General features: G+C 34.6%; 1 protein-coding gene across 1 annotated transcript; it reads right to left on the bottom strand.

The window, feature by feature from the left end:
* Positions 1 to 57: 57 nt before the first annotated feature.
* LOC121264416 lies at positions 58 to 10,950 on the bottom strand. The gene is given in 6 exon segments (XM_041167577.1): positions 58 to 1,300; positions 1,303 to 3,357; positions 5,433 to 6,569; positions 8,946 to 9,806; positions 10,264 to 10,326; positions 10,329 to 10,950. Coding segments are annotated over 6 exon segments (5,214 nt in total). The 5' UTR covers positions 10,429 to 10,950; the 3' UTR covers positions 58 to 302.
* Between the last annotated feature and the right edge of the window lie 6,264 nt (positions 10,951 to 17,214).

Raw genomic sequence — 17,214 nt, 5'->3', positions numbered from 1 at the left:
CCAATAAAGAATTGAAGGTCAATTGCACGATAGGTCATGGCACGAGAAAGAATTGGATAAGAAATCGGAACTGCCTTCTCCAACTTTCCTTCTCCAACTTTCACAGATTATTTCTGTATTTCCATGAAATACAACAAATTAAAGCTGCTACAACATTACAACACCTAAAATACTTTACCAAAAAGACGGACTTTGAGAACTGTCCATTGCCCTATCATTTGATTGAACAATACAAAAACTATTATACAGAGCGGCAAAGAAAATTTGCCGCCGAGGGCCTCTAGGCCCTCCGAGCACATCTGCTACCTGCCTATGTCCCCCTTACCTCTCCAAGATTCCTCCTCTCCAATGATGCTCCCAGTCTGCCCACCATACTGGTCACTTTTGGCATAGTGCATCTTAATGGCAGCCACAGGATCGGAAACAACAGTGCAGGGTCCCCCAACAATAACTTTTCTTCCCACTACATTCATTCCAACCATCCCCCTTCCCTGCGGCTGTAAACTTGAGACTGCTTCAAACCGGTTTCGCCTTTGTATCTCAGAAAATATGTCTGGCCTCTGTTTCATATCTACTGTGAATGGCTGCACTTTGGAGCCCTCTCGGTTCCTATATAACTGACAATCAACCATGCCATTGCTGCTACTCATTTCCCTGGGAAAACCCGATGCACCATTCAAATTTCGTTCATTACTCTTCACAACTGTCTGCAATGGCAGTGGCTCTATCTTGGAAGACGGTGTAGGATAATTGCCAAAAGCAGCAGGATATTTAGCCAGCAAGATAGCAGAATCAGGCAAAGAAGAAAACCCAGTTTGTATTCGATTCCCATCCCAGAAGCCATAACTCCTCATTGCAACATTTTCAAGGCCCAGGTAATTGTTACGGTCAAACTTCAGGAGAGCTGAATTCCCATCCACATCATGATAGCCAGAAAATTTTAGATTAGATAATTTGCTGCTTAAATTTGAATTATGGATCCCCTTTTCCTCATTCCCATGGGTATTAGAATTTGACTTCTGCGTAGAGGATGGATGACTGAGTATCTGGCCAAAAAGCTTCACATCACCATTCCTGCATGGTTTATCAGTATCTGACAAACTCCGTGAATGAGCTCTTGAATGAAGAATAGTTTTCTCTATCTTTTCAGAGAGAAGAGGAAGTTCAGCCACTGAGCTGTGAGGCTTTGAACTGTTGCATTTCTGAAGATAGCAATCCTGTGCCACAGATCGAGTGGAGACATTACTCTCTGATTGTGAAAGGGTTTGAACTTCAGAAAGCTTTCTGCTACTAACATCCCATTCATCTCTTTCTTGTTTGATATCTGTAATGGATAGCCCCTGAGAATCTGGGAAGATTCATCGTGACTCAAGACAGAATGGCTACACAAATTCTGGTGAAAATCATCTCTACTAATAGATTTAGGAGACTGCTTAGGCCCATTCCCACGAAAATCAAGTGTTGATGACAATCTATCTTGATTAAGTGTTTTATCACACAAAATGGAAGCAGTATCTTGAGATGGAGAAGTTGCAGTAGGAGGGGAATTCTGCAGTGGCAAGGAGATTACACAAGGTTTCTCCATAGAATCCAACTCCAAGGAAACTTTGTGCTGGTATTCAGGGTTGAGATGTAAACCAGAACAAGAACTCTCAGCAGCCGGTTGAGAACAATTTCCTATTGTATTTGAATCTTGTACTGAGCTTTGCAAGCCACTTGGGCCACATTTTTCATGTGTACGAATCAAACTACATTTTGGCAACAGCAATTCTTGCCCCCTTAATTCATTTTCAAACCCCACAGAAGCAAGCCCTTTATTCTCCATCAATGCTTCTGGACTCGATGAAACAGGTTTAATTCCTTCTCTAACAGATGCCATTTCTGCAATTGAAGTACTCTGTTCAATCACTTGATCTCCTCCAGTTTCTGTAGCAGCCAAGACAACTGTGCTTCTCCGAGAATGCACTGAATCAGAGTGTTTTTCAACACTATTCATAATATTGCTGTCACCATGAACAATACGCTCAGGTATATTCTCCGCCTGGCATGCATCAGACACCAAAGTTTCTACAGCCTCAAAATCTTCATAGTCCATATGTCCCATCCCATTGTTTTCCTCTGACCTATTCCGGTCAGATTCGAAGTTCACAATCTTAGCAGGATCAGATTCGTCGTCATTTGTGTTCATGGTGATCAAAGGCAAATCCTCATCCAGTTTACAACCCAACTTATTGCTGCAGATAACCGAGCCAGTCTCAACAGCCTCTACAACACAAGCATCTTCTGCATCACTTCCACCTCCATTAGCATCATCAGTCACTGGTGTTCCTACATTTCTAGCCCCAGGATGAATCAGATCTAGGCCAAGGCACTTCCGAGCCTTACTAAAGAAAACCTTGCATTGGTCCCGTGATCTTGTTCTCACACATCGTGATATCATTACAAAGTCCTTGCCATAAGACGACACTGCCTGTATAAACATAGATTTCTCCTCATCTGTCCAGTCAGAAGGATCCATTTCCCCACAGCTCTCATCAGAACAAGTTTCATCATCAAAATTATGCATAACATCAGGTGTCGAAGGCCACTTTATGCCAGAGTCCAATTTTTGGCACTTCCACTCCCGATAGCTCTCTCCCGGGTCCACAGAGCTTGTGATGCAAGAAATCATAGCCTCTGATGACAAGGAACCACATATACCAGCTAAAACATCAGCAGCAACTGTTTCTCTTTCATCCCTGATAATATCAAGATTATTAGACCTTTCTAAAATACCATCATCACCCCATGATGTTTTAGAATCACCATAGCCACCCAAAACAACTTGTTCAGCACTAGAATGCTGGTTCCTCTCACAGTCATCAGCACATGCTGCCATCATTGAAGCTGTACCTAATATATCAAGTGAAGCAGCATTAACCTCACGACTCCACTTTTTCTCTGAAGTCACCAGATAGGTATTAGTACAGAAGGCCTTTGCTTCCTTCTCTTTTGTTCTTTCAAAACAATCGGATTTGTGATTTTTGTAATAAAACTCCACACAATCTGCTGTTGTCTTGTGGTCAAGAAAAGAAGCAATCTTCCTGAAATCTTTCCCCAACTTGGCCAGCTTATCCTTGAAAGTCTCTCTCTCTTCAGGCGTCCAGGGATTGATCATAGCTCGTTCTTTCTCAACAGCACAGGGATCTTCAACTAATCCATTACTTGAGATAAATCTTGACAACAATTTTTCCCTTTTGTCCAAAATTAAGGCTGGCATCTTCAAAGCGTTCCTGCAAAGCTTGACTTGGGAATCTGAAAGCAGTTTGCTTGTGAAATTGATCATCTCTGCGGTAGGGACCAGGCTGAGATTTCCTGCTGCAAAAACAGATTATAAATTTATTTTGAAAAAGAAAAATACTTGGCAACAGGAACTGATCAAAAAAAAAAAAAATACTTGGCAACAGGAACTAACCATCTTCAGGTGCTCTTTTTTAAGTTTTTATTATTATTATTATTATTTTTTTTTTTTTTTTGAAGGGATGAGAGGGATGGTAAATTTGGAACGTCAGCATAAATTGTAGTTCAAGAAATAACTAGATTAATGTTAAAGGTTTCATCACCAACAACTTAGCATTCAAACAAATTTTTGAGGTAACTCCAGGGCAGGGATAATCACATGTTTTTCACTTGCATATTCAAACAAATCAGCCAGAAGAAACACCCCGCATACTTAAAAGGCCTTTTCAACTTCAGAGATGACTGACCAGAACCAAGTAGCACCAAATCAATACTGTTCTAACACAATCTAAGTGATCTCAGATGTGGTCACCATCACACTTGACATCATTATCATGATATTCTACTCTTCCCTGATATCAGATCCAACTTACTAGAACTGAGAGAGATTGCATCTGATCTCTCTTGAACCATAAATCACTGTACTTGGGGCAAAAAAGGGGTGTAGAGTTTCAATCACCTTTATATACAGCCTGCCCATGTCGAGGCATGTGCAAAACACTAGAAGATGCATACAAAATATCAGACAGGCAAGCTCACTCACAGAGATGCAAATACTTTCAAGAGTTCTACCATATTCCTCTTTCATATCCCATAAACTTCTGCACGGCCCCACAAATGTAAAACTTTCATTGTGATTAATAATAACGCAATTCGGTATCTTCTGCTATGGTTCATGCTTGTATGCATGTCCTAATGGTAAGTCAAATCATATATTAAAAAAATAAATACTAAATAGCCATTTCCACATATACAGATCACTTCAGGTTTACAATAGCCAGTTCATCCCGTATCTAATACAAGTACCACTACATTATCATCATCATCATCATCATCATAAAGCATGCTACACCCTTTCCAACCCATTGCATCCTCAAGAAGATTCTTGACATTAGACGTGGTAGGCCAATTTAGTTACTTCAAACAGGCACAATCCATGTTGTATGTTCCATCAACAATGCACATAAATCTTCCAGAACATCGATTGTTGATCAATGGAAAACCAAGTATTAAGATTGATATCTTCTTTGCCTAAATCAGGCTCATGATCCCGAAGTTCTCCAAACAAAGTAAGATGCAGGAAATTAGAAAATGCATAGATTAACATATCAATATACAAAACACACTCAGATCAATAAGATAAGAACTTAAAAAATACTTAGCCAAGCTATGGTGTTCCAAAAATGTACTACAATGCACTCACATAGCCCATTTGGGTTTTGTTTTTCAATTATAAGGCAGGCAGTCCCTCAGGTACCACGACACTTTGATAATCTAGAACCCTGTTTCTATGGTGTAACTGTGAATCTTAAGGCATTTTTTAATATTATTTTTGTTTTGAAATTTGAAAAAGTTGAATTGGTTTCTTGTATTTTGTTTGGAAGTTTGGGAAAGTTGTAATGATTAGATGAGATGAGATGGTCTGTGAAAACAAACCAGGCCTAAACCAAATAAAAATCTATAACATGCCAACAAATTGAGGAAACTTCACAAAGCTCTGTTAAACCAATATAATATTGTTCACTGTACCGAAAGGAAACTGCACAAAGCCTTTTTTTATTGGGGGGCACAAGTCCTCGGTAAGGAGTTTTCTGCACAAAGCTATTTTGACATTGAGAACTTTCTGTGAACATGCCACAAATAATTTATTGAATAATTTCTGGGTCTTCTATCTCAGTTTCTTATGGCAATCCCCTTAGTACCACAACTCATTAAGCAAAGCAAAAGGAGCAAAATTTGAAAAGAAATGAAGCGAATTTTAAGCAAATAAGCAAAGGCTATCCACACCAATATCCCACCAAAACATAACAAATTTTGTTATGTCGAAAACTGCAGTTAAAGACTAGAGAGAATTGAGCACTGAAGCAGCCAGAGAAGCAAATTCAGAGAGAAAAATTCTTAGCATGAATAAGTAGATGACAAGTTTTTCTTACCTGGAGTAGAAAAACGAGAGCGAATGGATGAACGAGGCTTCTGATTCCCAGTAAGAGCTGTCCGCAAGCTCAGGTCAAATTTTTTCTGAGATTTTGGACGGTGTTTTCTCACAGAAAGTAATCGCATATCTTCCTTCCAAAGGTGCTGAAAAACTTTAAACTTAAGGGTTATAACTCTCCCCTTAAATCTTAAAAACTGCTTCCTCTTTGCAAATTTTTCCTTGACTGAAGAGGCACTCCGACAGGATGAGAAATTGACGGTGCGAGAGACATCTGTCATATGTTGCTCTCTTGGTAATAGCTTATCAAAAACTTCACATGCTCTGTTGGCACATTCTCTGTTCGAAGCCACTATTGAATCACACAACATATATTGTCCATCAGTAGATAGACTCACCTCACTGGAAACAGGTGCAACAGTCTTTTCCCCAACTGAACCAGGCACCAAGCATTTCGCATACTCGTTTTGAGACTTAATTTGAATTGCATTGCAATTACCAGAAGAATCGCCATGTTCCACCTTATCAGATAAAGGAACCATCTTCGCTAAAGAAAGTGGCTCAACAAACTTGGACGTTGCAGTTCCAGGACTATCAATATCCTCATCCTTAATAGCTGCATGAACATCTTCCAAATCACCATTAGAGAAAGGCATTTTCTCCATAACAGCCTCCCCAGAAGAAACGATTTGCAATGGCTCAGGTCTGTGGAACAAATTGAAGGCAATATCTTGTTCTACACAAGGTGTTGCCGTTTTCTCTGCTAGCACAGAACTGGATGCAGCTGGATAGGGATCGCCACTTTCGGATTCAGACTTCAAAAACTTTAGTTCATTTTCAAGTGAATCAATTTCAGACTCAGTCACCTCCAGCAGCTTTGAAATCTCACTTTTACATATCAGCAACTTATTAATAGCAGTTGCTCTCACAAAACTTGAATCCACTGAGCTTGAGTCATCGGATTGCAACAACTCAATCAATGAAGAGCCCAAATTAGCCATCAAGGTCATATCTACCTTCTCTAAATCAAAGGGAAATCCTTCAAGATGATTTATAGATCCAGCACTAGGTGAAACACATATATTACTAATATCAATATCCATATTCACTGCCTTTCCAAATGACTTCTCTTCCACACCTGCTACGTCAATTGCCAGAACTTTCATTAGAAGAAGGATAAATAATAATAAAATAATAATTAAAAAAAAAAAACAAGTATTCTTTGGCCGACCATTTGCTCCCTTTTTTTCATATACAAAGAAAAGTACCCAAAAAAAATCCATCAAAAGGCTCTGAAAATAGCAGCCACATCACAGGGAAAGAAATATTTAAATAGCTTTCAAAGTACATATTGTGGACAATTTTATTTTATTTACAAATGAAATGATATTTGCAGTCATAGGATGTGCAAGTCTCACGCGCTCTTTTTGAAAAAAAGTGAATAAATATGAGACCCACCTGAAAATTTTATTTTTTTAATGGTGGACTCCAACCTTTTTCAAAGGGAACGCACAGAGCTTGCACACCCTAGGACTGTATCTAGCATTACTCTTTATAGATACACATGCACGTGTAGTACACATATACATGCTATCTGGCACATATATTGTACATGCAAGTATGATTGTGTATTACAATAGTTCAGATTCTCAAGGAATAACAGTCTCATCATGAGTCAAGTTTCCTATTACTTTTACTCAACGACGTAAGAAAAGCCAAGATGCATGATGATTCTTTGTAAATGGAAGATAGAGCAATATAATTTTTAAGCCAGTCAAATTAGCAAGATATTAAGAGAGGGTGCATAGAGAGATAGAAACAGGCACATACACGGTGCCATTTCTCTCAGAAAAATCACACCGAGTCACCAACTGCTCTCCACCTAGTCAATAAGTTCCCCTCCCCCCAGTGTTTAGATAAGTATAAAATAAGTCTTCAAGAAGCCATCATTAAATGATCCTTTGGGTGACAAACACGTTAGATATTCAATTTTTATTTTCTTTTTCTTTTTTTTCAATTCTTAAATGAGAAGAAATAATCTTGCAATCTTAGAAAGAGAGACAACCTTCTTCAAAAAACAAAGTATAAAATGATGCCTTTAGAATTAGTTCAATTTTTATAATAATTAGATTTCTTTTAAATAAGAAAACATTTCATCTTGGATCATTAATCTGCCACCATCTCCACGAGCTAGTATGTTCCCAGACCAATAAGACTTCAACCACGAAGCTCATCTCACAGTACCTAGCGATACATGATCTTACTTTTGTGCAAAATAAAATCCAGTCCTTAAAGGTTGGTTGACTCCCTAGAAAATCAGAGGGGCCAACATGGCTATCCCCAAATTTCAGCAATACAGAAAAATGGCCCCTATTTGCATTTTGTGGTGCCTTTGGAGGGAAAGAAATAATAGAAGCTTCAATGATCACGAGTGAACAAGAGATGAGCTTAGAGCATTCTTCTTTAACACTTTTTTCAATGGTCAATTGCAAATAAATTTTAATGGACCACGTGTCCATGATTTTCTATTATCGGTTGTCAATCGTGCTTAGTGTCTCTCTTCTATTGCTTTATTACTCATTAAAAATTTACTTATAATAACAAAACAAAATTCATAAAATATAATAAAAATAAGTTTTAAAAAGTTAGATGGCAATATGTTTCGTCTATTAACTCAATTTATGAAGAGTACCATGCAACATGACAAATAAGTAATCATCTAATTACATAAAATTTAAACATAGCATTTTATATAATTCTCATGATTTACTAAATATACACATCTATGATATTTGATTTAATAGCCATATCCAAATTGAAGTACATGGAGAATCGATTTATAACAAAAAAGCTCATGAATTGTATGGTATTGGCTTCTTCACTAAAATAAACAATCAATTATCAATCCATCTAGAAAGCCAACTTGAACTATTATATTGGGTTCGAAGCATATACATCACATACGAAAACTTTTGGCACCAGGGAACGTAAATGATCTCCAATCTCAACTATATACTAAAGAATTTTAGTGTCTCAAACTGATGTTTTATATTGTTAAAAAAATTACAAAAAACCAACTTGTAAGCAAAGCTCTTTAGGCTTGGCGATTTGCACTTTGCACTTTATGCATGCTTTTTACCAATACTGATAACACCAACTGACTGCTACAGCTTATTTGAACTTCATAGATCTAGTTATTATTTACATTCTCATTCACTTGATACTGCAAAAGGTCATAAGTAATGTTGAGCTCCTTGAATAGAAATTTACTCCATTTTATTTTATTTATTTACTTCAAAAACTATTCTAACTGAAGAAAATCAAATCGTTACCAGTTGCAAATTACTACCATTTGACTAATGGATAGTAAACAGATTGGTGTATCAAAAAAGGGTTCTGAAAGTAGAGCCCTCCTCAAATATAACCAGTAAAATAGATAGGTGAGTACTTGGGAGTAACTTGCAGAGATGAAAAAATTGAAAACAAAAACCAAGCAAAAGACTAGGGATCCTACCTGGAGAGGAGCTGCAAGCAACTGAGGATGGAGTTGCAGGGGATGCACAATCTGAAAAAACTGCAACCCTGGGACTTTTGTCGGCCATGTTTGAAATGAAAGAATGGATGGGTTCTGTAATACTAGTAGAAAAGACAGCTCCATCTTTTTCCATGCTAATATCAGGGCCTTCAACTTTCTTTTTCTCATACTTTGCTAGTCCCTCACCCCATCCAAGTCGGGGCTTCTTCTTGGAGGTAGTTTCATCTGATGGGGCAGCAGATGTCACACAAGCAGCAGCATCCCCTGAAGGGGACTGGACAGGAGTTGAATTTCTCAGCTGTATATCAGTCTTCGTTTCATTGGAATCCACACCTCCCATGCTCTTGGAGCTACTTGAATGGCTGAAACTGGAACCCCGCGAGGACAAGCTTCCAGAACGGCTCCACTTGAGAGGTTTCCAATCAGTAGAGCCAAGTGAGTTTTCTCTGTCACATCTCTGGCCTGTACCCAACCCATTGACACCACCCATCTTATCATGCTGGTCTTTCAAGTGAAGCTGATCCCATGTATTCACAAAGTCAGAACTAGGATGAGAAGGGCAAGGTATGGTATCATCCACTGACCTCAGATCATTATTACTCCCATCAAGCAGCCTCGCAGGCGTATTTGGAGACACGTTGCTTGTTTCCCAGGAATGAAATTTCCAACCTCTCTGACTAAATCTATTTTCCCTACTGCTCCTGCCATATTTCACATCTCCACGCGAAACATACGGTCGGCAGCTGTCATCTTCCAGCATCTTGTCACCAGCCCGAGAAGGCACATACCCATGACCAGATTCTTCGGAAAATAGGTGCCAACCACCCTGCTTACCATGACCTTCAGAGAATATTTGGGAAACAAATAAAAAAGGAGTGAAAACCCAAAGATATCAACACAAGTAACGTATATATTCTCGCAAAAAAAAAATATATATTTTTCCCAGAAAAAAATTTAAAAAAAAAAAAAAAAAAAGAGTGAGTTATTCTCCAGATGAGAATCACAACCCAGGAAATTCAATAAACTAAAGAGGTACGTTAATCATAGATCTATGCAATAATCATGAAATAAATACAAATTCCTACAGAAATATCAAAAACGGCACCACACAAACCAATCCAAAAAACAAGGTCTTTCGGAATGAACTCATTTTTATTGATAAAACCCAAGGTTATAGAAATACTAATATTTGTTTCCTCGAGTATCATCATAATCAAGGGAAACCCAATTCTAAATCGGAACAAATTTAAAGAGACAAAGGGCTAAGAAGAGGACGAGTCGAATCGAAATAACTCACCTGGTGGCCTGCGATAATCGGCGGATCCCCAGCGATTGAACTCGCGGGATCCGTGATGGACGAGTCCCTCCATCTTGCTATGGACCCTGGCGACTCCGAAGACCTGTCGTGCTTCCTCTCCTTGAAGAAGTCCTTCCGATCCCAAGGCAATGGTTCTGGCGGCATGAAAACCAACCCAATCGCATGGGCTGTCGCAACACCAAACCGAAGTCACCGCACGAAAGCAAAAACCAAACAAAAGAATAAGCCACCGAGGGAAGGAATACCCGGGGCTGCTAAAACCAGATCGTACGGGCAGCCACCTAGGAACGGTATTCACCCTTACAAGCACCAAATCTAGCGCTTGAACCGCAAGAATGAAAACAAAGACACAGAGCTGAATCCTGTCGATTCCAGATCGAACGCCAACCCTATGCGGCACCTCCCCCAAGAACAGACCAAACCGCGGAGTTTTGATTTGGTTGAGAACGCGATCGAAGAAGGTATCTAGACCCACTGTCCAAGTTAATGGATTCCGGTTATTCTTCCTCTAGCGCTCGATAATGTTCTTTCTACGGCTTCCTTTCTCTATTTCTTGGCTGGTTGGTGGTGAACGAAAGCCTGCCTTCGGAGCGAGAAGAGTGAGAACGTGAGCCGATAAGGGGACGGACTACAAAGCGAGCCTTGACACAGAGAGAGAAAGACAGAGCATTGGCATCCGGATCTCAACGGTAATATTAAACCATATTCAATCTAATTCCGCGTCCGCAATTAAATTTTTTTTTTTATTTAGTTTTTTGTTTGAGTTTGTTGTGTGTCAATTTTTTTTTTTTTTTGTTATTGTTCCAATCAACTTTTCCTTTTTACTTTGGCCCCCTGTGTTCCCAATCAGACTCGGGAAAATGCCCCTGGTTTTTGGGACTATTTCGGGGGTAGCGGTGTTCTGCACGCGCACCCCTCACCCACAGCCCTTTTTTTCTTAATGACGGGTTTAGCCTTGGATATTTCTCAAAAAGACAACACCTTCGTGTCAACTCCCAGCCACGATTATTTTCTTTTTAATTTAAAATTTAGAAGTTAGAGGTATAACTGATCCGATTTGATCTAGTTTTATATATTTTTTAAAATGAAGTTAGTATACATCGATTTTCAAAATTTAAGAAGCAAAACCAGACCAATCATTGTCGAAACCGGATCTTTCAATTTCGGTCCGATCTGATTTTTCAATTTTACATATTATCTTTGTTTGTAATAATATAATATTTATATATACTATAATATTATTATATTTATATTATAGTATTTATATATTATTTTATAATAATTAACACATACTAATATAGTATTGAATTTAACCATAGTCTATATAAGTTCTAGACTTTTTATATTAGTATATATGATCAAATGTGTAAAAATATATTTACAAAAAATATATATTATAATTTATCATGTCAAAAATGTATTTTATATATATTATATATCAAAAGTAAGTTAATATTGTCAAGAGCCTAATGGCCTGATAGCATATGATCCAGTTCTCCAAATGAAAATTTTGGATTTAAAACTCTCTACCTCTTATATATAAACAATAAGTTTATATTAATGTTTATGTTTAAATTTAAAATCTTATACTATATAATATAAAATTTTTATTTTTATTTTATATCAAATGTTATATTAGAATTGTAAGATAAATTTTATGTTATATTAATTTTATATTATAAGATTAATAGATTTGAATAATAAGATTATAATTTTATATTGTATTAATTAACAATTTAACATATAATATATATAATATAATATAAAAACTAATAAATATATATCGGTCCGATTTGATTTAAACCAGGTGTACACTTTTTCGATAGCTCTACCATTTTTCTTTAAAATTTGAACCTGAGTTTTACTAATAATTTGAATAACGAGTAAACAATAAATTACTATTATTTTTTGAAAAATAGTACATATACAATAATTTTTGTACCTGTTCATTAAAAAAATAGCAAAAATGGTCTTCTATTTCAGATCAAATGGTTTTTGTTTCCATCACCAACTCTCTTGTGAACTTGTGTAATTTTTTTGAGGTCGCACCAATTTTGGATGACAGTTTAATTCAACAAAAGGCCAGTATTTTTCATTTTATTAGCATTAAAATTAAATGTTTGTGAATATATAGACTATCATCGTGCCAAACAATGAAAAATGACGTACCATAAATATTTAGACATTTATTCCACTAAATGTTTGCAAGATAGAATATGAAATTGATTACAGAATTTTGAATTGCCAACAATGATGTGTGCTGCTTCCTTGCCAACTTTATTATTCATTTGGACATGTGGTGGATGTGTTGCCTTTTTCCCCCAACGTAGAAAGAAAGCTCGAGTTTTATAGCCAAAAAGAAAAAGAGCATAAAAAAAAAAAAGGATTTGAATAAGTCTCAAATATATAAATCTCGTAAGTCTTTGTAAAAAAGTGAACCACATATAAAAAAATATACATGAAAAAACTATTATTTATTAATAAAGCCTACTTTTTTACAACAAATTTGTATAAAATTGATCTATTAAACACTTGTAAGAGCCACTGTTCTAAAAAAAATTACACGTCTCATACTCTTAACAAAATATTTTATGGCCGATTTGGTTATATAAAATTAAACTATATTATCTCATATAATCATTACATATTTCTTAAATTATCAGATAAAATATAATAATTAATTTAATTTTTTTAAATTTTAAAATAAAAATAATATTAAAAAATTAAATTATAATAATATTTTATTCAAACATCTCCTATTTAAATACATAACCTAATCAACTTTATGCATATTAGTTGGCGAATCGCAAGCTTTGCAACGACACGACGTGACAAGGCGAGAAAAGCCTTCTTACATATATGGTCACGACGTGCCAATTTGGCCATTTTAAGAAGCACTTGACAAATTGAGCTTGCACCATGTGTAACAATAATTCTCGCATGTGAAATCCATAACTTCTAGATGCATTTGACATAAGTAGTAGTAGTAGTCTATCATGGATATTGTTGGGTATTTGGTAAGAATGCAATGATTAAAATATTAAAGATCGTGAAATGATAATATTAAAATTAAAAGCTATTGTAATAATAGCAGCACTATTGTGCCTCTTGCAGCTTATCCTTAAAAGTGATCACTAATATAAAAGTAATATTTTTTTTTATTCACATTTTTTTATTATTTTTAAATGTTTTAAAAAATATATAAAAAATACATCAATATACTAAAAATTAATTTCTTAATCGTTAAGTAAAGAAAAAGAAAAAATAAAATTCACTGAACTGTCAAATGGAACGGTAACATTTGGGCGGCATAGTAGTTTTCTCCTTGTATTAAATATTCTGTATAAAGTAAGATGAAATAACGTTAATGGTGAATGTGGCGAACACTAAATTTAACATCTTATACCAAGTAGAGAGCTGGGAATAATTGCGAAAAAGAATAGTTTTTAAAAACTAAAAATAAAGGTTAGATAGGTTGTTGGACATGGAAATAAGAGAAAAAAGAAAAAATAAATATCCTTCTTCTTCGTAGAGTATTTATCTGGAAGGGAGACGTATTCCAAGAATTAATAAATTATCTCAAGCCATTATTCGGAAATTCTAAATTAAGAAGAATGAACTAAGTGAAATGAATCCAAGCTAAAATACCAAAAGTTGAGATAAGCATACAAGAGTAACAGATGCAAATTGTTTTTAATTTTTCCTTTTTATTTCTTCTTATTATTTACGCATTAAATAAATGCACGTCATTGGCGAAGACCATCCACACATGCGTCAGTAGACAATTAATTGTGACAGACGATAAAAAGGATGAATAGGAATTCAAAAAGTTCCTGAACATATTGATAATAATTAATAATTTATAAAAGGTTTTGTTATTTATTATTCTATATACTGTATATTATATTTATTTTTAGAGTGATATTATTTATTATTTTAATTTTCATCATCTTTTTATTATTTAATAATATGATATTATATTATTGTAGATTTTAATTCTCATTTTCGGAATCTCGAAACTTTCCCGCCTCGTTAGTACTAGTCAAGTAGTCAAACCGCGAAACGACAAATTGCCTTACGTCGACCACGACACGTGCGGACGCACACGTATGACTCCCTTGTCGTTCCCCTTGGGACGCAACCAACCAAACACGTGCCCGAGTGCTAGCTCACCTTTCAAGTTTCAAGTTCCTTGCTTGAAACTGCCAACTCCACCTCACGCCCGAATGTGCGCGTGAAATAAATCTAGGGCTGACGTGGCGAATCTTACCCCGGCGCCGTCCGTAATATGCGCTTCCCAACTTTCCTTATAATAGTTTCACGTATTTCCACTGCAGGCCTTCCTTCTTGGGAATTTACATTCAACTCCATAAGTTTGCAATATTATACTGGTGAGTCGGTGACCCCTGAGCTTTTTAAGATGAATAATCGCTAAATTTTCAGGGTCAATTGGTGAAATAATTAGAGTGGGTGCCAGTTTTGTAGATTTTTTTTTTTTTTAATTTGTTTTTTCTTGATCATATTTCATCATTATAGTTTTGCACTCAATCATATTGCATCATCACTGTAGGGTCGCCTAAGCTTAAATATATATTAAAAAAAAAAACTAAATATTGACTGTTAAACATTAATATTGGGATTGTTAACCGTAAAAAATTATTCTATTTATAAGTTAACGTGTATACACTCTACCTATGGTAAAGTGGAGTATTTTTTCATATTATTTGACGTAAAAAACTTATACTTAAGTTGTCTATTTAGCGTGTCAATAAACAAAAAATATATGCCAATAAACAGACTACCTACTATATGATCAAGATGGAAAATACGAGATTCGCTTAAAAATATAGAGAAAACTCTAAAAACCTATTAATTAATAATAAAATTTGAAATTATTTTATTAAACCCACAAGTCGGACTGAAATACATGCAAAATTTGAATTTATGAAGATTTTTCTAAAAATGAAAAAATCTAAATTATTGAATGAGAATTAACACATAAATAAACAGGAATCCTACTAAGAATTTGGTCAGAATCAAAATCAGAATCACTTCCAAACTTGAAATCAAATATTTGCTAACAATGAAAAAATAAGCATAAATATATGATTTGAGGGAAAATAATTAATATTGCCCTTAATCCAAAGAAGATATTAAGTTTTTTATTCTATGTTTGTACATATTCATTTTCTTAAAGTAGTATTTCAATACAATTAACGTAGAATCTATATCTAGATATTCCATATCAATTTGATTTTACATCATAAAGCTAAACAAGAAGATATAAATAAAGATAAGGGACTTTAAGAAGGGGAAGAGGTAACAAAAAGAATGATCTGTTTCCTTTAGGCTGTAATCGGCTTCTGGAGAGAAATGAATCAGAGAGGTTCAAGACAAATTTTCACATAACTTCAATTCATTCATTAGTGAGATTGATGAAAACTATATTTATAGTAAATTTTACACCCAAATTGATAGATGCAACTTTAGTGCTAAATCACGTAAATCATTGTCTCATGTAATTTCAATAATTAATAATTAAATAAGTCATAAATGAGCATTCCAAACACATCACTATAAAAAAACTACCGCTTGAGAGGATATGGTCATCTTACTGTTGGCAATTCACTGATCATCGAAAAATGCATCAACACTTGCAAATATATTATTTGAAGTTAAAAATGAGTACATCTTGTGCTTTCCAATCTTATGAATTTACCCATCTAAACATGTAACAGAAATTCTCCAGCGAAAAACTCGTAGGAAGCAAGCCAAAGCTTAATAACAGTGATGATGATGAACTTGGTCACGTGTTGTTAATTTTATGTAGCATGTATTTTGTATTTGACATATTTGTTACAATGGTGATTGATTTGTCAGACTTTTTGTGAACAGGAATTAGAAGTATTTGTTAGACAGAAATTAAAAAAAGTGTTAGACTGTGAATATTATGTTAAGTTGCATTTAGATGTTGAATTGAGTTAAGATAATAAAATATAATTAAAATATAATTTTTTAATATTATTATTATTTTAAAATTTAAAAAAATTAAATTATTTATTAAATTTTTTATTAAAATTTAAAAAATTTATAATAATAAATTGAAATGAATTTACTTACCAAACGAGGCCTATTGCTAATCCCAGAAATAAGGAGACATAAGTTTTATATCCAAGCCCTGAATCAGTAGCAATTTGAAAGCAGAGTAAAGCGGTAGTCATTAAAGAATTAAAGATAAAGGTGGGCTTCTCCAATGCCCATTAGTCAAATTCCTTGGGAGTCTTTGAAAGTGATGATACTGAAAAAAAAAAAAAATGCAATTATCTCACTTCTCAGTTATTTTATGTCATTCCCTTTATTTCATTGACGCGATATTTTAAATGTGATGTGACGTGATTTATTATAAAAATATATATTTAAATAAAATAATATTTAAAAAATATAAAAAAATTAAAATTATAAATTTTTTCTACCATTTTATATTCTTATTTTTAATTTTTTAATAAATTACGTGGCACTATATTATAGTGCCACATCAATAAGGTAAAATGAATGGTATCAACGAAGAGGGCATGATAACATTTCTAAACTATTAGTCCAGACCGTCTTTAATGTTTCATTGGGGGAAGCTCCTGTAAAAATTTTACCACACCAGGTTTCATTGGCGTGTTTCTTTTGTAAATCGTCTCTAAAATAAAGATATTCTAATCGTCTTATTTGGTTAAGCAAATGATATGAGATAAAAGTTAAATAAAATATTATTATAATATAATTTTTATTTTAAAATTTAAAAAAATTAAATTATTTTTTATATTTTATTTTTAAAAAATTATAATAATTAGATAAAATAAGATGAGATAAGATAGAAAAACAAAACATGCCTAAATATTTCATATGAAACATAATTCAAAGTGAGAATACCAATTATTT

The sequence above is a fragment of the Juglans microcarpa x Juglans regia genome, chromosome 1D (assembly GCF_004785595.1).
Source record: "Juglans microcarpa x Juglans regia isolate MS1-56 chromosome 1D, Jm3101_v1.0, whole genome shotgun sequence".
Classification (NCBI taxonomy): Eukaryota; Viridiplantae; Streptophyta; class Magnoliopsida; order Fagales; family Juglandaceae; genus Juglans; species Juglans microcarpa x Juglans regia.
The sequence above is the reverse complement of the archived record's forward strand: the minus strand, read 5'-3'. Positions and strand labels throughout refer to the sequence as shown.